Consider the following 25,877-nt stretch of genomic DNA (forward strand, 5'->3'; position numbering starts at 1 on the left):
ATCAATATGTGCCCTTGTATAGCGATATTTGGGTTCCCTGTTGACTCCTGTTTTAACCAAATAGAGTCTGATATAATAGCTTTTACATCCTTCCTTGCAAGACGACGTATCTTACTTTTGTGGAAGTCTCCTAAACCCCCGTCTATTTCATTTTGGCTTAAAGATGTTATGTTTTTTCTTAAATTAGAAAAGATTCGACTCTCACTACAAGGCTCCTCAACTAAATTCTTTAATAAATGGCAATCTTTTTTAGATTACTTTCAATCTTTACAAACGCTGCCTTCAGATTGATCTCTCACACCTCCACCCTACTCTATTTTATTATTGTTTAGCGTTGTTGTTTTTTGTCGTAATTTGTTCTGTCTACCAATTATTGTCACATTTGATACATCTAGGTAATGTCTAATATTTAAAAGTAAACACAGGTATCTACAAGCTATGATTTAATTTTTTTTTTTTTTTTTCTATTTCCATTAGCTCAGTTAATATTCTTGTACATCACAGATTTGATACTGCTTGTACTTATTTGATTTTCTACTGCTCAGAGACTGTTATGATGTTTTTGTTTCTGCTGTTGCCCCTTCTCAGAGGGCCTTGGTGTTGGATTGGGCATGGGGGAAAATGATATAAAAGACAATGTATCATGAATGCACTGTAATTCTGCTCCTTTGTATGTACTGTTACATTGCTCATAAAAAGATAAATAAAAAATAAATAAATAAAAAACAATACCCGGTTAATAGAAACTGCTTTTCCTTCATCTTATCATAGTCACACGTTCAGCTTTTAAAATGTGTCTGGGCTTTACTGAATGCGATTTTAGTCAAAGTGACAGGAATAAACAATCCAGCAAATTCAATAAATATGACTGAATATGATGAAGTTCACAATAAATGAGACATTAAAAAACTCAAGACCAGGGCTTCAACTTTTGACAAAACTTGAGGTGAGATTATGCAACTCTGAGAACATGCAAAACAGTATTTCTCAGTTGTGTTACTATTTTCAAAGATTCTGAGATGGTTGTTTTACTGCCAGTGTTGTGTATTTTCATTACACTTATGTAACCCTTATCATTTAATCAGACTCTCAGTATCAGATGAGTTTTACTTGGAAAGGATATCAGTGGTGTCACACATCACCGGTAATAATGAGTCAGTGTGTATAATGGAGGCACCTAAAGTAGAATATTTAACTTATTATCTCCAGACATTGATTACCTTGCAGAGGCTATAGATGATGATGAGTGTGGCTCCCAGAAAGTAGCTGTTGGAACGGTCCTCTCCCATGATGTATTTGTACCACAGCTGGATGGGTACCAGGGTCCGAAAGAGCTGGCTCAGCTCCTCGATCAGCAGGTAGAACTTACCCTGAAAAACACACACATGTATAAACTATGCAGGCAGAGGAGGCCTTTTCTACGGTGGCCCTGAAGGACAAACCACACTAACAAATCGCAAAGCACACAAGAAAAAGAAAAGCACATAAGAAAAATAGAAAAGCACTCGGAGAGCGCAGACTTCCGCCAAGGCAGACCAGTCCTCCCCCCCAGACCCCTGATCACCACCAAAATTTTATCATTTGTTCTTTGTGCCAGTATCAACATTTACCTGCTTTTAACTGTTTTTAATGTGTTTGGTTTCTGTTTTTTATCTGCTGTATGTAAAGTGTCTTTGAGTTCGATGAAAAGCACTATACAGATAAAATGTATTATTAATTATTATTATTATTATTATTATTATTATTATTATTATTATTATTATTATTATTACTATTATTATTATTAACATTTCCTTAAAATTTCATCCAAATCCGTCCATGAGTTATCTTGCTAACAGACAGACAGACAGACAGACAGAAAAACCTCAATGAAAATATAACCTATAACTAGAAAAGCACTCAGAGAGCGCAGATCAGTGCCCCCACCCCCCCACCCCCACCCACATCTTGTTCCTTGTGCCAGTATCAATATTTCCTGAAATTTTCATCCAAATCCGTCCACAACTTTTTGAGTTATCTTGCACACAGACAGAAAGACAAACCAACGCTGGCAAAAACATAACCTCCTTGGCGGAGGTAATGATAAAAACACACATAAGAAAAAGAAAATCACACAAGAAGAAGGGAAAGGTCCTACCGGAAAAGGTACAGTTGTTCTCGTAAGTTTCCATACCCTTGCAGAAATTATGATTCTTTGACCATTTTTTCAGAGAATATGAATGATAATACAAAAACTTTTCTTTCACTCATTGCACTCGGTAGCAGCTAGGTGAAGCCATTTATTATCAAACAAATGTATTTACTCTTTTTAAATCGTACCGACAACAGAAACTATCCAAATGACCCTCATCAACAGTTGACATACTCTAGTTCTTAACCCTCTGTATCGGCCCTTTTAACATCAATGACAGCTTGAAGTCTTTTGTGGTCGTTGTGGATGAGGCTCTTTAATTTCTCAGGCGGTAAAGCTGGCCATTCTTATTAGCAAAACACCTTCAGTTCGTTGAAGATTTGGGGTTTCTTGCTTGAACTGCATGTTTGAGACCTCCCCAAAGTGGCTCAATGATACTGAGGTCAGGAGACTGAGATGGCCACTCCTTCATCTTCACTTTTTTTCTGCTGTAGCCAATGACAGGTCGACTTGGCCTTGAGTTCTGGGTCATTGTCATGTTGACCGTCCTATGCACCTTCTGTCAGGGTATGTAAACTTATGAGCACAACTGTAGGTACCTGCCGTGACCTGGAGCTGGATGCTGATTGGATTGTCTTTTTGACAGGAAGAGGGACAATCCTTCTGTCCAATCAGCATCCAGCTCCTGGTCACAACAGATACCTACAGTTAAGCTCATAAGTTACCTACAGTTGTGCTCACCTTTTCCAGTAGGGCCTTTTTCTTGTTTGCGTGATTTTCTTTTTCTTGTGTTCTTTGAGATTTGTCGTTGTGATTTGCCCTTGAGGGCCACAGTACTTTTCAGATGATTAATAATGTAGTATGTACATCTGGGAATGCATCAACCTGCCTTTTTTTTTTGCTATTTATAGAGCTTTTGAAATGTGCAAAACAAAACCAAAGAGAGTTTTAACTAAAAGAAAGAAATTCTCAGTTAAGACAATATGTATTCTTCTTCTATATTCTTTAATGCGCTATCCAAAAAGCAGAAAGAGCTCGACAGCTCCAGGGCACTTTTCTATCTAGTCAAGAGCAGCGCGGTATTAAAAGCTTAAAAACAGCATGCCTCCAGCACAAACATGGCCGCCTTCCAGAGCGCCACAGTTTCACAGCAGTACAGGCAATTTCCCCACACTGCAAGGGAAACTGGCAGCCGCTCATTCCACCTGCTACCCAGTGCCCACATTAAGACCAGCCCTACGGGGGCTTACATCGCCGCCTTTGAAGGACCGCCCATCCCCGGCATAATCACAGAGAAGAGAATGAACTTGTGTCTGAGTCCCCGCTGCAGCTAAAGTGTTCGTTAAGTGAAATGGGGATGGTTGAAAACAGAGGTGACAGAAATGAAGGCAAACTTGATTCGCCGGCGGGCCCCAGTTTGTGTAATGACTTCTTGGATGGTAGTTGACAAAGATTGATGACTGGAGGTAAAGAGCCACAAGCAGCCAGGTTGGTTGGGGAGGAAGACCTCTGCTAGCAGCTAATTCATCTTCCTTATTGTCCCCTCTGCCTCATATCCCACCGTGCCCATCACGCCCACACAAAAACTGTCAAATCTAAGAGCTGGACTTCAGCCAAGGAGTTTGAGTAAGCTCCACTGCGGGCCATGTTTGTGGAGTTTGTTGCTTATTTGGTTTCATTACTTTCCCTGATCTTTTTATCCACTCTACCACTACACAAACAAAACACAACTTGCATACGATTGGCATGTTTGTCTACTTTAGAGATAAGCAGGTGTACAATGTCTTGGTTTTGTAACTGCTGCAGCCACACTTTATTATACATTGCATTATCCTGGAATTACTTCACTTGATGTGATTTCTTTCTACATATACTTAGATGTGCCATGGTTAATTTATCTTCAAGTTAAGACTATGATGGTGTCTTTGCAAACAGTGTCAAGGAGGAACATTTACATGACATGCAAGTCCAAGCATGAAAAGGGCAAAATCCTAACAATATACAAAGTTCCTTATTGCATGGGCCAACCCTTTGTCAAAACAGGGGATTTAGTGTTAATAACATCATATTTACATTCAAATATTATGTTTTTTGCTTATTATTCTACTATTTTATTTAGTATTTGGTATTGGTTTACTGTTTTTATTTTTATTGTTTTTAATTGTACAGGTTTTTTTATGTCTCTTTAATCTATTCTTGTATTTTATTCTTTTATTTTGCTTTTTTATTCTTCTGTACGACACTGTTTTGAATTGTACAGCTGTTTTTATGTTTTTAATCTATTCTTGTATTCTGTTCTTTTATTGCTTTTTTATTCTTTTGTACAACCCTGTTTTTAATTGTACAGGTTTTTTATGTCTCTTTAATCTATTCTTGTATTTTATTCTTTTATTTTGCTTTTTTATTCTTCTGTACAACACTGTTTTAGATTGTACAGCTGTTTTTATGTTTTTAATCTATTCTTGTATTCTGTTCTTTTATTTTGCTTTTTTATTCCTTTGTACAACACTGTTTTTAATTGTACAGGTTTTTTATGTCTTTTTAATCTATTCTTGTATTTTATTCTTTTATTTTGCTTTTTTATTCTTCTGTACAACACTGTTTTTAATTGTACAGCTGTTTTTATGTTTTTAATCTATTCTTGTATTTTATTCTTTTACTTTGCTTTTTATTTATTCTTCTGTACAGCACTTTGGTCCACTGTAGTTGTTTTAAAGTGCTTTACAAATAAAGTAGAGAGAGAGAGAGAGCTTAATTGTTAATCTTCCCCCTGTAAGTCGCTTTGGAAAAAAGCATTTGCCAAATGCATAAATGTGAATGTAATTATGTAATAAATCCCATCCTATGTCACATGATAAAGGTCAACCTCACAATAATGACCAGTGCATTACCCTCTCTATTTACACAGCATACTTTTGGAGATCAGCTCTTTTGTGAATTACTATTTAGTCATTATAAGACATTTATTAACGCCTTATTCTGCATATTCTACATATTGTACAAAAATCTGGTATAGTCAAGCTAACATACTCTTTAACGTCAAGAACTACATGACTAGCCATATTCTTCATATTTCTCTTGTAGCACACTGCTGCACATAAAGTTGGATTAAAATATTTTTATCACTTCTCATGAAACGATTAAGACAATGTGATTTATTCTTGGTAGATAAAGTGTAATTTTATCACCTGAACAATGATGATTTTATTCCTATAAATATAAATAGGAATACAAACAGGAATGTGTCTGAAAACAAAATTATTCCAACTCTATGTGATCTGGTATGTATGATTTATATGACTATTTATTGCAAATGTACAATCGATACTGTTTATACGATTGTGTATATTGATGTGATTTTATGCTGTCTCTATTCTGTGTTCACTGCCTACTGATGTTGCGATCAGATTACAGTGCTGTATTATAATTGAATTATTTGTGTTTACCATTGCAGCTAAAATGCGCCACTATTACCCAAGACAAATTTCCCTGTTGGGACAATAAAACATACATTACGATCTTATCTTAGTGCAAATTTTGACAGCAGTGAGGTTGATGGTATAAATTCATGCAGCCATGGCAGATCACAGCTGTATTATCTGGATCCTGCTGACATTAAAAGGACCAGAGCAGACACAACTCCAGACTAGTACGAAATCAGTGTGGTCGTCTCTTTGTGTCTCAGTCTCAGATCCAGCACAATTATTAGACCATCAAAAGTCATCAAAAACAAAGGTTATGCAATCAAGTACTAACTCCTGTGTGTATCATGTGACTAAAACAGACAGAAAAGAAAACACGGAATGCCTAAAAGCACTGTTTTTGTCAGTACAATGCCATAGCTATTCATGTAAGAACTTAAGTGATTTTAGTTATTATCAAGAAAACCATGGAAACTGGATAGATATCAGCTCTGAAATTAAACTATTATGAGCTATTTTTGTTGTTATCATTATATTTGTCCAATCAAATGTACCTTTAGTTGTAGCAGGCATTAAAATGACCAAGAAATTGAAGAAAACAAGGGTGGTCTAATAATTTTTTCCACGACTGTAAATGCAATCGGCCTGATCACAATCAAAGTGTACAAATATATTTGCATCAGTTATTAATCAGTATTGCAAAAAGCTAGCCCTAAAACCATTCCCAAAATGTTTCTTTGGCCATCTTATTACTAGATCTTGCAATCCTCCAAATTTGAAGAAAATCGGATAAAAACTGATAAAATGGCGACCCAATGAGTGTGAAAACATGTGCACAATTTTATTGTTATAAGAGAGTAAAATTATTGTACATAATGTTTTGTAACACAATAAATAATTACTACTCAACTCCTGTGTCTTTTTTATTCCAAAATACACACATCACATTGTTTTTCATTTATTGATCATTTTTGTTGAACAGCTGTTTGATTATCAATTCTTATTTTCAGTATTAAGACAATCAACCATTTTGTTCTGAAAACCCTTCTTTCACAGCCCTTTAATTGGAATAATAGAATGGGAACCTGTTATTTCAGTATTATTATGACTAAATATGCACAACTAGACAGATTTTGGTTTGCTCCCTGGCTGCAGAACATTTGGTAACAATGTGTCAAACAGATGTTTACGTCGAACCGCATGTTTTCAATGGCGCGTTGTTCACCAAAATTCATGTAGTATCCGTACACCAATATACTTCCATCAATAATATGGCGTATATGCCTTATAGATATATTGTTATAACTTGTTCACAAATGTTTATTTCCTCCTGTAGCAGGAAGACTTAGTTACAGATCTAACAGATGCGACCATGTGGTAAGCAGATTTCCATTCCAATCTTGTAGAGTCCGTACACCAAGTAGTGTCCGTACACCATATTCAAAATATGTGGGTCTAATTTTATTGTTTCTGTCAATATATGGAATTTTTCAGCATGCATGCTTTGGACACGACATCTATGCAATAAACATTGCATGATTATCCTGAGTGCTGAAACATTTGTATATCTTTGTAGGCATTAAATATGGAAGCTATTAGGCTGGAGTGTCCGTACACTGAATAATTTCTGATTTGACAGGGGTACAAGCCTGCGAAATTTTTAATAGACACTATAATACAAAAATATTTTGGCCTTTAAAAGAGAAATATCAGACAAATAAAATGGCCTGTCTGATTCTTTGATAGAGCATTACTATTTTTTATCTATCTGTGCACCCTTCCTGTTACCCTTGATTGTGATCAGGCTGAATGTAAATGCAAAACTCCTTAGACAACAGTGCTGGTACAACATCATCTACTGGCTGACTGAGTTTACTGAGTCTTCAGCTGATGGCAGCCTCTAGGGCAAACACTGTGGTGCCTTAACAGAATAAATAAATAAATAAATAAATAAATAAATAAATATCCTTATATAAATCCAAAGTCAAACAAATGGTTATTATTTGAGGCATTAAAGTGAGGGCCATCCACGTAAAAATATGACTTATGTATATAAAGTGTAACAGTGTAAGGATGATGCTGTAGATGTAATGGAGGAAACATATTTTTTCTTACACTTTCAAGTAAAAAAAAAAACTGAGCTGCATTAAAGAAAATATATCATAATCAAAAATATAGAAGAAAAAAATAGCCATAACAGTACATTTATAACACCCTGAATTCTTTAAAGAGCTGTTTGCTTGTTTATTGATTCATATGGTGTACTGGAGCAGATCTGAGATTACTCCTTTCTGTGGCGTAACTACATGCATTTTTAAGAACAGAACAGGAACTTTTGTATTAAATACCTTTTACATAGAGACATTTCAGATATTTTTTTATTATTGATTTCCATTTTGCATCAGACATAAATCTAGAAAACTCAATCTGCAAGTTGTGCTTTAATTGTGCTGAATAAACACGGACTATTCGCATATAAAAAAAACACAAAACTGCAAACTCTTCATAATAAGCAAAACTTATACAGAAATATATTCAGAGTTAACAGCTTCAATATTATTGTAATTATTATTAATAGTATTATCGCAGACAGAGATAAGCACAACAGTCTTTTTTTCAAATATAGTATGATTTTTTCACCCATTTGAGAAAAAATGTGCATTTTAACACAAATTACATATTGCACCTTTAATTTGCAATGTCCATAAATTAACATCAGCCTTGTTGGACTTGTGACTCAAACTCCCATCAGGGAAGTCACAGTAAATTGAACTTAAGTCTGATGAAAAGACATGTAAAGCAACAACACAACAAAACATTAAACCAAGGACCACTATAAAGAACACAAGGGTCAGGAGCGGCTGCATGTCTGACTTTTCGCAATTCCACTACAGTACATAGTCTAAATAGTTTTTATTACTGTTATTATTTTTTATTTTATATTCTTTTTTTTTCTTGTTTTATGCATCTATCTTTATGCGTGTAGACTTTTTCTTGCACTTCACTCTGTTGCTGTCTTAATCATTGAATTTCCATGTTGTGGGATCAATAAAGTCAAATCGAATCTAATGCGCTATAAGACACAACAACTGATGAGTCACACACGGGCTATGAGCATTTGAAGCAGGGCCGTCATGGAACCGTATGCGTGCTGCGCTGGCTGTTGTGATTATGTGGGATCATTAGTGTATCCACGTTTGGATGCACTAATGAAATCTAAAGGCTGACTATGACTTCTCGAAGCCGACAATAGCCTTGCCTGTTCGACCTCTGTGAAAGTGCACAGACCAGAACACGTCTCCTTCGAAAGCTCCACAAATCTACATGTTCGTATGGTATATCTTTGTGTGTACTTGTGTGTATTTGTGTGTGTGTGTATGCAGGGTACAGGTAATGGTCCAGCTCCAGGGAGGGATGACCTCACCCTTGCAACCCCCTTGAGGGCAAATGAGCTCAGTCGCCTGCTGCCGTGGTTCTGATAGGCCGACAGGTCTGTTTATCAGTGGAAAATTTAATCCTAATAATTTGTATCCCGTTTCCTCCACTCCCCATCCAACACACAAATGCGCACCAAAAATATGATCAGCAGCACCTGTCTATGAAGTCTATCTGTGCGTGGTCAGATTCTGTTACCCGAGGCAGCACCAGCTACTCAGAGACTCCCGCATGTGGACTCTCACCTGAGGAGGACCATTTAAAACCTTATGAATACAAAACAGTTTCACACTGTGACCCTTTAGCACTTTCTTCACACAGCGGAGAATTTCATCATTTGTTTCAAAAATGAGTTTTTCCTACATTACAAAGCAAGTTTCCTGGCTTTAATAGTGAACTTCTTGTTACTCATCTCGTTATTTACTTCTCCATTTTATGAATAAGTGTGATTTACATGTCCTCTGAAGCCTCCATTAATGAGTACGAGGAAGAAAAAGCCCACATCCTCTTTCTAATATAATGCCTTATCTCATCAGCAGCTACAAGAAGTGTTAGGGTGTATTAAGATTATCAACTGGATTATTTTACTTTATGTTTCCACTACGTTTACAAGGTAGCCTAGGTGTAAATTCAGTCGTACAGATTTGACGGTTTGTGGTTTGAAAGAACCAACAGCCTCTCATGCTCACAGTCGAAGTAAACCATGTCTTTTTGAGACATTTTTCTATGTTTTAGACCAGAGGTGTCGAAATCATTTTAGTTCAGGAGCCACATTCATTCTCCTCTGACGATTCTTTGCAGAGGTACTATTTTCAAAGAAGTATGTGACTCCTTCAAAGAAATACCAAGCAGCTAAACAACCCATATTACCCCTATTCCAGAACGATAGTAGATAGTGCCAGACATACACTACAACAGTGCTTTTTTGGCTCGTGACCACATTTTAACATCACAAATTTCTGGCGACCCCAGACATTCAAAACAGAGACTTTTTTTTTGGCAAAAATACATTTGTTTTTGATCATGTAATAGTTTGCTATACTATGCTACAAATAAATGTAATTTTAGACGACATTTAGTCTGTATAATGTACATTATTATGGACAGAGGCAGAAAAGCCAGGTGTAGATTACTGCACAAGGTGAGAATTTGATTTTCCTTGGTCAGGATATGTACAGTCAGTCCAGCTTGTATTTACAAGGCTGACAATTAATACTGAACAAACAAGAACTCAAACTATGAATTATGAAAGAGCTGCAGCATCTGAAACTGACCACAATGAACATGTGAAAGATAAACAGAACCACAGTGCCTCAGTTTCAGCTTCACAGTTTGTCTTTTATGTATTGTGATTGTCTCTCTCAACTCACCATGTAATTTTATTTGTAAGTTTTTTTATCACTATTTTTATCAATTACTAGAAATTTCAGGCGAACCCATATGAATTCCAGGTGACCCCACATGGGGTTCCGAACCCAAGGTTGAAAAACACTGCACTACAAACAAAAAGTTAAAAGATATTTTTAATTTTTGGGCTATTTTTTTCAGTTGGGATTCTTGCACAGTGCTTTTTACTTTTTTGTGTGTGAATTGAACTGAAACACATTTTTTTAATGACCAGATATACAGTACTTTAATTTACAAATGGCAAAAATAGAAAAAAATGACCAAAAAAAAAAAGAAAGATCCTTAACTTTTTCAAAATTCATATGAAGGAATGCTTCTAGGACCAAAAAAAGAGTTTGTTTGAGGTGCTCTTTGGAAGACGGGATTCATAAAGTAGATATCAAACTGGAAGAAAAACTTGAAGACACTCTCGTTAAACATTAAAATGCCTTTATTACCATGGCATGGTCATATCTAGACCTAAAAAACACTTCTACATGTTTTTGACTTCCTGATGAAGGCTTGAAGCTGAAATGCATAGAAGTGTTTGTTAGGTCTAGATATGACCATGCCATGGTAATAAAGGCATTTTAATGTTTAAAGAGAGTGCCTTGGAGTTTTTCTTCCAGTTTGGTATCCTTAACTTTTTGTTTGTGGTGTATCTGTAGCTAACAGAGGTAGGGATGGGAATCAAGAACCGGCTCCCAGTAGCTCGATTCCTCAGAATCATTTGCCTGCCTGCTTAACGATTCTGCTTATCGATTCCGCCTTCATAGCGCGATGATGTCACGTGTACGCTGCATTGTTTTGGTCAGAACATAGCCAACATGGCGTTGAGGCAGAAATGGTCTAAAAAGATGACACCAGGTCCACTGGAACACTGTCAAAGCTTCCATTTTTTTCAAAAGGGTGGAATCCCTCCAATATGTTCAAACATTTGTCCACAGCATGTGACTCATTTACAGGAATGTCACATATTTGATACACTACTTGGCGACGCTTGTGAATCTAGCGGCAGAGTGAACACCGGGCCATCATTCGGGCCCAGTTCCGGTACGGAAAGCAAACATCGTACCCCCTCAAATACAAGTTTCTGAAGGTAGGGGAAAAGAAATGAGGTGCACAACAACAAGAGACAGGCAGAGTCAAACCGGTTCCACGTAATGGACATGCGGCAATAGAGGCATTAGTAAAGCGTCTTTAGTCTCACTTCACTGTACACCAGCGCCGGCGCCACCCTGCCGCCCCGGTCCCCCAAACCACGCCCAGCGTCATCTGTTATTATTATTTGTACATACGGTATATGAAATATTTTCTGTGCAGAGATGGAAATGTAAAAGACAGTTAATACAAACACACCCATTTGTACTCTTTTATTCCCTCACCCAATGAGAATCGATAAGAGAATCGATAAGGAATCGTATTGATAAGTAAAATCGATAATGGAATCGGAATTGTTAAATTCTTACCGATTCCCATCCCTAAACAGAGGGTCCAGATAGGTCTGACTATACAAGACTGACAAACAGGTAGAGACACTGATTTCTTACCCTGGACTTGAAGGCCAGGAGAATCTTTGGTAGAAAGAGGATAAAGCACTTCAGGCCGATGGTGAAGTACTTCAAGACAAAGTCTGTGATTCCCACAGCCCAGATCAGATCAAAGAAGTCAAAGCTGTCGAGGTTGGGCTTGGCAAATATGAGGCTAGAAAAAAATAAAGATAAAAAACATGTTTTGTTATAACCGTGCCTGGTGTTTTCCAGTAGACTTAAATGAGAAGGAACAGCCAGGCAAATGATTAACAAAATGTAAGAAACTCTGGAAATCAAACCAGAAAATTAACACAAAATACTCACAGGACAAGACCAGACAAGAACAGCGACACTGCCTAAAATGGAAACAAAATTTAAACGTCTTACACAACGCAAACTGAATGGCAAAAATGTATGATGGAAACCAAAAACAAGAGGATGGAAGGCAAAGGAACACACAGCTCATGTGTAAAGAACTGTTTGTACCTGTTGTGAAGCTCCTCATGACTGAATGTGTAGTAGATATACACTACGTTTCCTGCAAGGAACATGATTATCCATAGAGCCACCAACACAGAGCGTTCCTCCTGGAGGCAGAAAAGACACACTATTATAGCATCAATACAAAAAAAAAACAACTCACATTTTAATATTACATGATGAAAAGCAGCATAAGCATCTTTAAATAAATGTGATACTTGTTATAATAAATTGTCTTGGCTGAGAATCCTGTCAAGCATTAAATACTTTCACTAATTCTCTCTATTGCTCATATATGACCCAAGGTGTGAGGGTTTGTTTGCTTCACCATCATGTTGGATAGGGTGTCCACAAAGTCTATTTACAAATTAAAAAACTTATTACAAAAGCAATTGATGAGATCTGTTCATCAGATTTGTTCTATGTACGCAATGTTTATCAAAGTTTTTAATCACATGTATTTGTCAGGGTTCCCAAAGCTTTCTACAAGACTTTTTAAGATTACTTTGAATAGAATTTAATGCCTATTTCACATCCATACTGGCAAAAAATTTGTGACACCTAGAATTTAGGAAAATGTATTAATTTACTCCAACGCCTTGATTCCCGCCATTCAGTCATTTCTCACCGGGGGCTGCAAAGTTAGCAATAATTGCTTCCTAATTTCAATATAAATTGTCGGGTTGGAACACGTAGAACTGAATAGACTAACGTTACTTTCTTTGCAATCTTGGACATTTAACAGACACATTTAAACACAATACAACAAATAAGTTTATGCAATGTAACTTAAGACCTACCATATCTAATTTAATACCATTTAAAGACTTTTTAAGGTGTTAAATGCAGATTTTAAAATTCAAGACTTTTAAAGGAGTGATATTTGGCTTTTTTAAAAGGAATTGTGCATTTTAAAACATTTCCCTGTGGTCTACATAAACTGTAAATGCTCTGCTTGGGTCTGAATTCTTCATTAATTCAACTCCACAGGTCCATCTTCAACCCTATTTCTGAGTAATGACACCAGAAAGGTCGTTTTTGAGCGCTGGCCCTTTAAATGCACATGAGCCACTTCACGCCCCGCCCCCTCCAGGTTGTTGGCTGTACTGCTCTATCCCGTTCAGCCACGTTTTAGGTAATTGGCTCGAAATTTGGACATATTTTTAGTTTTTACTACAACCGCTGCTGCTGATAAGCAGCTATGTTGTACTCGGAGAAATGTTCAGCGGAAGTCTTGACCTTATATGTGCGAATGTCGTGACGTAACTAGTTATAAAATGTAACAAATTAAGCAGGAATTAAAACTGGTTGCAGAAATCCACTCGATTTTTGCCAGAATGAATATAAAGATAGCTTTGTAGCACCTGGAGGGTTCAAATTCAGACTTTATGAACTATTAGGGTCCAAATACACAAATAAATGTCCCAAAGACTAATAGATAGATAGATAGATAGATAGATAGATAGATAGATAGATAGATAGATAGATAGATAGATAGATAGATAGATAGATAGATAGATAGATAGACTTTATTCATTCCAGAGGGAAATTTACAGTTTAAAAGTGGGTTTGGCAAAATATGACCCCTTTAAAACTTTTTAAGACCCTGTGGGAACCCTGATTTGTGTATTTCAGGTATCCTGTCGATGAAATGGGTTCTGTTAAATAAACCTCTAAAAAATGGCTGCTCCTCAAGAAAAGGTGCAATCTGTATCATGGTTTATTGAAACAAAATCGGATACACAAACTCAGCGAAACTGCAGGATTAAGTATGGAAGACCTCCACTGTCACCTCTGTCAGTTCATGCGTGGCACAAGAAATTTATGGAGACAGGGACAGTGAACGTGACATGGCAAGAAATCATGTATCGTCTTGATGTCCTTCATGCAATTAATGGTACCCATATAGAAGTGTATTACATGATGTAAAAAAAAAAAAACAAAACAAAAAAAACCCTTCAAAATCCACTTTTCATTTTGTAATAATTTCGACAGATTTGTCTATTCATTTGCTTTTGTAATAAATTTGTTCCATTATAAAGAGATTTTACGGACACCCTGTACAACATGAGGAGTTCAGTGTGTCAGTAGAGCTGTGGGATATGAGGATATACTGTGTGAAGATATCATATCACTTCATATCATCTCCTGCAAATCACTGACCTCAGGAAAATATTACTCAGCATTTGAGTGATCTTCTATTTACATAAATCATAGATAGAACCAAATATGGAAGTTAAAGAACAAGGGTAATTCTGAACAAGAGAGGGATTCCAGCCAAGACAAAATAAGAAGGCTTGTTTTCCTGAAAGAGGAACTTAGGAAATTCAGTCACAAGTTGTGGTTTAGGGCCATAAAAATCCCACGTCAACCAGAAAACCGCACTTTTTACACTATCCTGAAGATCACAACAGATTTCAACACCACTAGTGTCTTTTATAGCCTATGTAAGAATTATATCCAATAATTTACTGATTGTCTTCAGATCAGAACCACAAAAGTGCAGTCACTGCTCAAAACAAACCTGCACAAAGTGTTCTAAATAAAATAATAAAAATACTTAAATGTGATTACTATGGCCTTGATAATATTTCCTGAACAATACTTTTTGGTTTGAATTGTACAAAATCCATTTTAATCATGATGATAATATATTTACATTATAAATTACAAACATTACAAATTGTTTTCAGCTCTTTGACATTTTTATGATTAAATCAAATGACAAAACAAAAGGACTGTGTGAAAATCCTGGACACAGCACAGTTCAAAAAGTTAGAGATTATTTTTAGAAATATTTTGATGCTAAATACATCAAATATTTTGTTTGGTGCCTGAAAAAAGTTGGTAACGCAGCTGTAGAAATAGAGTTTTCATGATGAGTTTATATAAAGCAATATTATGTGATGAATCTACAGAAAAAGTGCTATATTGTGTTATGTATCATTATTGTTTGTATCTGAAATTACCCATAATTAACCCATAAGATTTCAGTCATTTCATTTCACCCTATGTGTCAGTTTAAACACTTGTTTCAGAGCAGTGGTTCTCAACCTTTTATGAACAATCGCCCCTTTTTGTCATCATAAGTCTCCTGCTGCGCCCCCTGAAAAATATTTTGCGACCAGGTAGGGGGTGGGTTAGGTAGGAGGAGCATTATAGCGCTCCATAGGTAATGGCCCCCTTATCGTATCATTATATCACTATTCTCCTTGTCGCAACCATCCCCCTCTGAAACAAGCTGATGAGCAGGGGGGGGGGGGGGGGGGGGGGTTGTGCTGGAATGGATCTGATGGAGCTAATATATGTAGCATTGGTAGAATCCCCCTTGCGACCGAAGGGGCATGCTGTGACGTACTACCGATATTCGCCATTGATAACATAATAACATGCTGCTTGATATTGATACTTATACAGACTAATGCCCCCCATTTTGGCCTCAGTGCCCCCCTTCTCAGCTTTTTCTTTCCAAACGCCCCCCTACGGTGTCCCAACGCCCCCTGGGGTGCAGTACCGCCCCCGTTGAGAAACACTGTTTTAGAGCATACGCTACCAGTCAAAAGTTTGGACTCCCCTCCTCATTTAAAGGGCATGAGATGGACCACAGATGTCCAACAAGTGCTCAGCATCACTAGGAACTCCTTCAAGACTTTTGGAAAACATTTCAGATGACTATGAAGCTCATCGAGAGAATGCCAAGAATGTGCAAAGCAGTAAAAAAAAGCAAAATGTGACTATTTTGAAGAATCTAAAACAGGGGTGTCAAACTCATTTTAGTTCAGGGGCCAGATCCATCCTAATATGATCTAAAGTGGGCCGGACCAGTAAAGTAATATAAACAATAGGATAAGAATTTTTGAGTGGAAAAAGTAAATTCTGTAAAATAAAAAATACATTTAAATATGCTTAAATATCCTACAATACACACAAAAATATGCTTAAAATTCTATAATTAAAATGTTCACATATACAAATTGTATTTGAACATAATGTGAACAAATATGAACAACCTGAAAATTCTTTAGTAAAATAAGTGCAATGTTAACAATATTACGCCTTAGTTTATCATTTATACACATGAATCACAACTTAGAGATAACAGTGGATCTACAAATACACCAAACATTAAATAACAGGGAGACTATTATTAAAATTCCACATACTTCTCTTAAGACATTTCAGATATTCACACTTTTTTTGTAAAAGACGAGTCTGTAAATGTGAACATTTTTGTGTATTTTTACATTTGTTACACTAAAACAAAGAGACAAATTTGCAGTTATCATTATTTATAGTTTATTATGGTAGTATTTTACCGTTCTGATCCACTTTAGAATAAACTGACCTAAAATTATTTTAACATCCTTGATTGTTAATATTTTCAATGTAATTTTTGTATTTCACAAATTCATCCCACAGGCCGGATTGAACCCTTTGGCGGGCCGGATTTGGCCCCCAGGCCGCATGTTTGACACCCCTGATCTAAAATATAAAACATGCTCAGAGTTATGTCACGCTTTTTTAACTCCATAATTCCATATGTGTTCATTCATAGTTTTGATGCCTTCAGTGAGAATCTACAATGTAAATTGTCATGAAAATAAAGAAAAACCAGGTGAGTCCAAACTTTTGACTGGTAGTGTATAACATGGTGAAACCAGCTGTAAAAACCACATTGCAGTAATAAATATACTGTACCCTTAATGATACTTGGTGCCTAAAAGTGGAATTGGCATAAGCGAATGTACAGGCCATTCCCACACACACAGCTATACCTGCAAGAGAAAGAAGCAGAAACATCATTAAAGCAGATCTAACAATGTTTTTTTTTTGTCCATTTCTATTAAAACTCATTTTACTGCACGCGCTGGTGTACCTAGCTTATGCTGAAAGCAGACTTTAGCCAGCAGAATGAGGATGAATGGGAAGCCCCTCTGAAGCCAAGTGACCACTGCTTTCAGCTCAGACAGGGCCGGGGCCGGGGTGGACTGATCCTCTTGTGAATCCTCCCTCGAGCCATGCCTCTCCGAGCCAGCTGCTGTAGTGGCCTGTTGGAGCAGAGAGGAGGTCCTATGCTGCAGGGGCTGGTGGTGAAAGTGATGGTGGTGATGGTGGTGATGCTGGGGAGGCCGGGGGAGGAAAGGTCCACCCTCAGTGCGGTGGGGGCCCCCCTCATCTCTGGACGACGCCGTCATCTGGATAAAAACTTCAGGAGGAGAGCCCAGGACTAAGCCGGCCGCCTGGAATTGAGCAGAAGAGACAGAACCTGAGGGGACGCCCACCAGGCCGGAGAAGAGCTGTTGAGGTGAAGTAGGAGACTCAGGTTTCAGGCAGTCGAACACACCACCCTCATCCAGACTACTCTCTGACCCCAGAGTTTGGCTTCGGCTCCTGAATGAAAAGAAGAACCATCCATTAAAATATGTTTACTGTTATATAACCTGGATGTACTACTATACTAAAAATATACAGACTGGAGGAGGATTTCAAGGGAAAACATCTACAAACTAGAAGCACTCGGAGAGCGCAGACCTCCGCCAAGGCTGATCAGTGTAATCAGTAATGTGGTAATATGCTGTGAATACCTATGGGAGGTGATGAAATAACATGTCAGACAGCTCTCTCCACTACCATTCTTTAAAAGAGTAAATGAGGGAATACTTTTAGTTCAGCAGTTGGTCATAGATGAGTGTATTCAATCCTAAGGAGCACCGGAACTGCTCTGTTGACACATAGCAGCCCAAACCCTTACTGACATACTCTATGCTGGGTTTTCATAGAACAAGATACAATATACACCATTAGGCCAAAAGTATAAGGACATCTATAATCATCTGTTACAATACATTGACTGACACTTTAGCTTTTTTAGAAGGGCTGACCAGGTTTGCAACACAAGGAGTTATTTACACAGCCTGTGGAGTTTTATTTCAACAAAGCCAAAAATATCTATCAAGATACAAGTCATCCTCTGAATACAGAATACATGTTGTTGCCATCTGGCTTATGATTTAAAAATGTTTTAAAACAGAGGTACCAAAATTCCTTTATCCCTCTTTCTATCCAAGCACTGAACACACACATCGGAAGAAAGCTTTGCCCATTTAGTGACCCCCCCACTCCCATCCCACTACCTCTTTTTTTGTATCTTGATTTTACATGATTCATTTTTAACGCACTGCCAATTTTTCTATTTATTTATAACAACTGAACAATCTGGCTTATGATTTAAAAATGTTTTAAAACAGAGATACAAAAATTCCTTTATCCCTCTTTCTATCCAAACACTGAATGCACAAATCAGAAGATAGCCTTGCCCATTTAGTGACACCTCCCCTACCCCTATCTCACTACCTCTTTTTTGTACCTTGATTTTAAATCATTCAGTTTTTAATGCACTGCCAATATTTATATTTATTTATAACAACTGAACCATTTACTATGCTTCTTGTGCAGATCTGTCTGCCTGTCTGTATTGTGTTGTGCCTATTGTTGTGCAGTATGTGTGTGGCACTGCTGCAAACAAATTGCCCGTTTGGGACACAGAATAAAACTGAACTGAACTGGAACTATTAGTATCGACTCCCTCACTTTCAGGTCCCACATGGAAAACCTGGTCAAAAAGTTAAAGCTTAAACTGGGCTTTTACTTTCGAAATAAGTTGTGTTTTTCTTTTGATGTAAAAAAGCGCCTAGTCACTGCCACTTTTTTATCAGTGTTAGACTATGGAGATGTACTTTATATGAATGCATCATCCAAATGTCTTCAGATGGTTGACATAGTTTATCATGCTGCTCTAAGGTTTATTACTAATTCTAAAGCCAGGACACATCATTGTGAGTTGTATTCCAGAGTGGGTTGGCCTGCCCTGTCCACTAGGAGGCTGGGGCACTGGTACACCTTTATTTACAAGGCCATACTTGGGCTACTGCTTTCCTACATCTGTAGTTTAATAACAAGAAGAAGTATTGAACGTTATTGTCTGTGATCAAATGAGCATTTGTTCCTCTTTGTGCCATTCGCCCATACAGAGCTGGGTAGAAGGCCATTTGTGTACTCTGCTCCTTGTTCATGGAATATGCTGCCAAGAGACTGGAAACTGACTGAACTGATCTCTCTGAATGCTTTTAAATCCAAACTCAGAGTGCTAGAGAATAACTCAATGTCTTGCACGTGTTTTACACTATCAGTCAAAAGTTTGGACTCACCTGGTTTTTCTTTATTTTCATGACTATTTACATTGTAGATTCTCACTGAAGGCATCAAAACTATGAATGAACACATATGGAATTATGTAGTTAAAAAAAATGTGACATGACTCAAAGCATGTTTTATATTTTAGGTTCTACAAAATAGTCACATTTTGCTTTTATTACTGCTTTGCCCATTCTTGGCATTTTCTCAATGAGCTTCATGAGGTAGTCACCTGAAATGTTTTCCAAAAGTCTTGAAGGAGTTCCCAGTGATACTGAGCACTTGTTGGCCATCTGCGATCCAACTCATGCCATTTAAATGAGAAGGTGAGTCCAAACTTTTGACTGGTAGTGTACATAGGTTGACTGGTCCTGTAAATTATTGTATGTTGTAAATGTACGTTGCAACTATGTGTTGTGCTGCCTCTTGGCCAGGACTCCCTTGGAAGAGAGGTTCTTAACCCTTTCATGCACGAATTATGAGAACCTTAGTCAAGATTTTTTTCTTCAGTGTTTAGCCATGAAAAAAACCATGCGATCAAGTTTTTTTTTCTATGGAGTTACAAAAATATCCAGGCATTTAATTTTTGAAGTAAAGAAACATGTGTTTAAAACCCAATATCAGAAAGTGATATGAAAACAATGAAATAAAAACATTTTTAATGCTGCTAATCTGATGTCTTCTCACATTTTAACATATTCTAATGCTAGTAATTACTCACTTCATGGAGATAATATGCAAAAAAAAAACCTTCCTGTCTAACAAATAACAATTGATTTACACTTAAACATGTTACTGCAGATCAGGTTTATCAAGAACAGCAAAGTTACAGTAATGATCTGAATTACAGTGTATGGGATGGTGCATAAGCGTCCACTGTGTTGGCTGATCTGGAACTAAAACAACAAAACCCATGAATATACAAGAGAACAGCTGGAGAAGAACTGTCCACTGGAGTGGACAGTGCATGAAAGGGTTAATCTCAATGGGATTTTCTTCCTGGTTAAAAAAAAAAAAGGTTAAATAAAAAATAAAAATAAATAAATCGAACACTGATTTTGCATTATTCTGCATCAGTGGTAAACTGTGTGATCACTAAAATAAGTGTGAGGAAACTGATGGAAGATAACAATATAATGATTTGACAATTTTGTAAGGCTTTTGTTGACAATGCAATGTGGTCCAGCAGTAGCACAGTTGGAATGTATGGAATGCAATGAGACCCTGAACATTGGTTTCTTTGTGTATATTTTGCCTATATGTCTGATGCCTCTACTACACTGACAGGAGGAATGACCTGTATGTAAGAGCTCGTCTCCCCACCTTTCAGAGGGCATGCCATCCGTGTTGCTGCTATGTCTCCTCTGCATGGCATACCGCTTATCACCACAAGGTCCAGCCCTGCGAATACAAAGTCAGCTCAATTCAACAGAGCCTCACTGCCATAAGGCCGGCCGGCTTACACTTTACAGCTTTTATTACTTCTCCATTTCACTTATGTTTGTTCCATATATAAGTCAGTGAATGAATAACAAGGTGCTTTGACTTTACCTGAATTCGTTCAGTGAATTGTCCTTCAGCGCTTGTCATTATTGATGTGATGTTAGCTTGATGCAGATGCTGAGATGCTCCGGGTCCCTGCACGAAAAACTTCCTGTATGACGTCACATTGGCCGTTTTTTCCACCAATCAGAAGCGTCCATTCCACACCACTTCCGTGTTCTGGATATTTGTTTTGCTGATGGTGGCTGTCAAAAAATCGCAGGATTAAAAGACACTAACATTTTGTCAGCGTAACGTTGGAATATGTGCCGATTCTTTTTACTTTAGTGAGAACAAATACGTCACTAGAAAGTATTTAATGATAATATAGCTTTTGTCGGCAGTATTTTTGTAATTTAACCAACATATGACAGCTAGCTAACGACAGCTAACTAGCAGGCTAACAAAGCAGTGTTTTATGGTGAAATACTGTTGGCTTGCGTGCCTAACAAAGTACTGTAGAAACTGTGGGCAAAATTCACATTCAGTGTTTTGGGAGCAATATGTTGTCCTTTTACTTGTAACTTAAGGCTACATTATAGGCTAGTAACTGTGGCTGCCTAAACGGACTTTTGTGTCACATTTGTACGTTAGCGTTATCCCGTTAACAAGCTAGCTACACTGAAGGTAACACCACCAGCTCTGTCTGAAAGTCGTTGTCGTTTATTGTCATATATCACAGACAAAAACAAGCCATTAGGAGATTGAGATCGGTGCAGGTTTTTTAATGTTTGGGACTGTCATCTCCTTACGAAAGCCATGCCATGATGGTGCTACGGCGACTACTGAGAAAGCGCTGGGTGCTTGGAGTAGTTTTTGGATTATCTCTCATCTACTTTCTCACCAGCACACTCAAACAGGTACAGACACTCAGTCAGGACATTATAGAGCTATGAATTTAGGGATGGTGGATATGAATAAAATCATGGAAAAATGTATTCTTGTTATACATTGTTGTTATATATTGTATATTTTTTGCTAAATTTGATTGTCCATTATAGGCTAACTCTATCTAACTTGATTATTTATTCTATTTTCTTTATTTGTTATGTTCTATGTATGCACCAAACCACAGAAACAAATTCCTAGTAATGCTAAATCTGTTTACTTACATGGCAATAAACATAATTCTGATTCAGATTTTTGCTTATGGGTGTACAGATTGGAATAAAAAAGCAGGTCTTACTAACCATGATTCAGGCCTCCTGATTAACTTGCATTATTGTTCACAGTGGTTTATTAAAATCAGACTTTAAAAGAACAGATGCCTGGTTTGAAGCATTGAAAACTCAACATTATTGCTTTCTGGGATCCTACAGAGTCTAAACTTTTAAGTACTACCTCCTAGGATTTCTATGTATTATTTGGTCATAATGTGAAAGATACACATGCTTCATTTCACAGGTATTCCAAATGCTTTTTTCTGCTATTATTATCTTGATTATCTTTGTTTTTTTAATGTTTGGTTAACAAAGGTTACATAATAAAATGCTGATCAGTCATAGTTCAAGCTGACCTGTTCTATCTGCTTGCTTTGTGCAATCAGTGGTCTAAAATTAGTAACTCAAGTTTCAGCCTTAAAATGTGTTTACACTTAGTATATGATTAAGTGTTTCTCAGAATTCTTACCATCATTGCCTCGTATTGGGGAAACTGTCTATACTCATCTTATTTGATGTCTTAAGGAAGGTCCAAATCTACTTTAACGTCATATTATTTCTTAATTTTATTTCATGACTCAATGTTGTGTTAATTTGTTAGGAGGAGAGGACCATACGGGACCGCACACTCCTAGAGGTTAGAGATCCAGACCATCGCATCCCCTGGAAAGTCCGTTTTAACTTGGGCAACAGCAGCCGACAGATCACTCAGTGCCGTAACTCGATTCAGGGCAAAACGTTGCTCACAGATGAACTTGGTGAGTAATAAGATAATGACAGAGTAACAGTCACAGTGCTTTCATTAACTTCTCATCAGTGTTTATCTTCTTTGTGTTAATGTTTTACAGGTTATGTCTGTGAGAGAAAAGACTTGCTGGTTAATGGCTGCTGTAATATCAACGCTCCCAGCACCAGACAGTACATTTGTAAAAGCTGCCTGGCCAACGGCTGCTGCAGCATCTATGAGTATTGCGTGTCTTGCTGCCTCCAGCCTGATAAGGTAATCTGTCATATCAAGGATGTTCAGGGGCATGTTAAAATAGTACATGTTCCCTTCTAACACCCTTGGTAGTGAGTTCATATGCATCAAAGAACATTGGGGGATAACAAGGCAGATTGAAATCTTTACTTTTTTTTTTTTTTATCAATGTTCTCTTCATCAGCAACCTCTGCTTGAGCGTTTCCTGAATCGTGCAGCTGAAGGTTTCCAGAATCTCTTCACTGCTGTGGAGGACCATTTTGAATTGTGCCTGGCCAAGTGTAGGACCTCTTCACAAGTACGTTATAGACTGAAACTGACATCAAAGTATCAGATTATTAATGCCATAGTAATGCTAACACAAAGCATGAATATTGACCATCATTTTCTGTCAGGTTCACACATGCTTGAAAGTTAATCTTGGTTCAGTTTGAAAAAATGCAGAACTTAATGCAGAAATAAATAAAAACAGGCTTGTTTATGAAAATAACTATTTGTTACAAAGGCAACAAAGACAAGTCATAAAATCATCATGTTGTAAAAGAAACCAGATAGAAATAAATGATTGGGTTAGAGAACTCTGATGAAAGAGTGTGAGACTGTATTGTAAGTAAACAAGGAACAGCTTTCTTATAAAAGTATGTTTTAAGAAGGGACTTTAAAGAGATCAGTGACTCAGCTGACCGGACTTGTTATATACATACACAAAGGCATTTATTGCCATCTGTTTGGATCTGAGTGAAGGCTTTATTTCATTATTTGCCGCCAAAAATGAATTAAACAAAGCTGCACACTCAGCTACCCAGTGTGGTTTGAATTTATTACCCTGCACCCCAAAGGGGAGGCAGGGGTACCGTTTTTGATTTGGTTTGTTTATTTGTTATCACTCTAGCAGCAAAGCTATCGGTTGAATTCATACCAAATTCAGTTTATAGATTGATTACCAGAATAGATGTGATTACATTTTGGGAAAAGAAGGTCAAAGTTCCAATTTTTCATGAATTTTTTTACATCTTTTGGCGAGATTTCACATTTCTATAAAAATATCAGTTTTGTTTCAGTTTACTTCAAATTTGGCACATATATAGAGGCAGTTGATATGCTGACATCAGCACACGCATAGACATGATGACATCAGCTGGATCGATGCCAAAATAAGCTACAATATGTGCGAGGGGTGGGGTTTGTTGTGCCTGGCATCACTTGTTCTTTCTGCAGCAAAAACTACACGACTTGTTCTTGTTCTTTCATTCATTCATGTTTTTTTTTTTGTTCTGTTTTCTTGCAGAGTGTCCAACATGAGAACACATACCGAAACCCTCAAGCAAAGTACTGCTATGGAGAGAGTCCACCGGAGCTCCTTCCTGTATGAGTGTTTGACTCTCCTCTCGGTTTTATGAAGTACACAAATGGCAGCGGGAACTTAAAAATATGGCTGCCGTTTGGGCCCCTGAAGGTGCTTGGACAAGAGACTGAACTGCTGTCTCGGGACAATTTTTCTGCATGATAACAACTAAGAGACAGAGACATTCAAGACACCAAACGCAACCTCAAATTTGGACTGACGTATGTGATTTTGATTATTTTACACTTCATAAGTGCATTAGAAAGCTCCATACATTCATCCATGATGATCATCAGGTCTACATCGCAGGCAGCTCGGGATTGGTTTCAGTTCATGTCATAAAATAAACTTCGGTTTAAACCTGCTTCAAGAAGAAAACAACTGTTTTATGTTTTGTTGTCAAACAGCAAAGAATGTGTCATTCTGTGTATAGTGCATGCGTATAAAACAGCTATTTAATAAAAGTGACTGTGACAATACATGGGCTGTTTATTCCATTTTGGGACAGTTTATATTTACATAACTTAATTTTGTGCCAACACTGATGTTATTTTCTGTGTGTTGATTTTGATTTTGTTGCTATTTATCTTCCTTTTGTGCCAAAGAAATTTCAGATCTGAATGAGATCAAATCCATTTACAGAATAATTTTTAATGTAACACAAAAGACAGGCTTCGGCTACTGCCTTGAGTGAGAAGTCATCTTATTTTCTGAAATAAGTTAATGAGTTTGATCTACAGCTGATATATCTGCATCATTATTAGAATTTTGGCTTTTTTTAACAAAGTATGAACTTAAATGTAAAACCTGTTACTTCAAATCTCAACCTGTTTTTAACAACTCTTAAAGGAAATCTGTTGGATTAAAATTTGCTTTCTTTTTCACCCCCAAAAAGAGAAATGCCTCACATGTTCTCCCAACAACAACTCCAGTCAGATGGAATAGAATCCACAAGGAAAACTGCTAAAACTTTTTTTTTTTCTTGAATATAAGCTTTGGTATGCTTTAATTTTTTCAACTGCTTATTTTCTTCATAATAATTTAGTAAAATCCTAGATGAATACTGATGTTATTTTCTTCTGTTGTTCATTCCATTTTTTTGTGCCAATAGAAACAAAGAAATTAAACACACAATTAGAAAAATACAAATTTAATGTTTTTTTAGCCTTGCAAAATCAAATCCATTCACAAAGAATTCTGAAATAATCTTTAACCTGTAAAAACCCAAACATCTCCTGGTGACCAGAACTATCTAGTCATGTAAACTGTTT

At 37.0% G+C, this 25,877-nt stretch overlaps 2 protein-coding genes across 2 annotated transcripts in view; one reads left to right on the forward strand and one right to left on the reverse strand.

The window, feature by feature from the left end:
• rnft2 (ring finger protein, transmembrane 2) overlaps nt 1–21,232 on the reverse strand; it is a 31,903-nt gene extending 10,671 nt beyond the window's left edge. The window contains exons 1-7 of the mRNA XM_030144014.1: nt 21,132–21,232; nt 20,904–20,981; nt 17,263–17,777; nt 17,085–17,161; nt 12,393–12,493; nt 11,925–12,078; nt 1,221–1,370 (exon numbers count right to left, since the gene is read on the reverse strand). Of these exons, the coding sequence (XP_029999874.1) occupies nt 1,221–1,370; nt 11,925–12,078; nt 12,393–12,493; nt 17,085–17,161; nt 17,263–17,777; nt 20,904–20,950 (1,044 nt within the window). The 5' untranslated portion in view covers nt 20,951–20,981; nt 21,132–21,232. The remainder of the gene's footprint in view (nt 1–1,220; nt 1,371–11,924; nt 12,079–12,392; nt 12,494–17,084; nt 17,162–17,262; nt 17,778–20,903; nt 20,982–21,131) is intronic.
• Nucleotides 21,233–21,279: 47 nt separating this feature from the next.
• Nucleotides 21,280–25,085, forward strand: spring1 (SREBF pathway regulator in golgi 1). Its single transcript, XM_030144015.1, has 5 exons — nt 21,280–21,982; nt 22,884–23,040; nt 23,131–23,282; nt 23,446–23,559; nt 24,550–25,085. Exons 1-5 carry the CDS (start codon nt 21,887–21,889, stop codon nt 24,631–24,633), a joined length of 603 nt encoding a protein of 200 aa, XP_029999875.1. The 5' UTR covers nt 21,280–21,886; the 3' UTR covers nt 24,634–25,085.
• The last annotated feature ends 792 nt before the right edge of the window (nt 25,086–25,877 follow it).

This window comes from Sphaeramia orbicularis, chromosome 9 (genome assembly GCF_902148855.1).
Source record: "Sphaeramia orbicularis chromosome 9, fSphaOr1.1, whole genome shotgun sequence".
In the NCBI taxonomy this organism is placed as follows: Eukaryota; Metazoa; Chordata; class Actinopteri; order Kurtiformes; family Apogonidae; genus Sphaeramia; species Sphaeramia orbicularis.

Excerpts from the sequence above, each read along its gene's own strand:
- spring1 (XM_030144015.1), top strand. The coding sequence starts at position 21,887 with ATGATGGTGCTACGGCGACTACTGAGAAAGCGCTGGGTGCTTGGAGTA. Across the intron at positions 21,983-22,883 it reads TCACCAGCACACTCAAACAG|GAGGAGAGGACCATACGGGA; the intron begins GTACAGACACTC and ends TTAATTTGTTAG. Across the intron at positions 23,560-24,549 it reads AGTGTAGGACCTCTTCACAA|AGTGTCCAACATGAGAACAC; the intron begins GTACGTTATAGA and ends GTTTTCTTGCAG.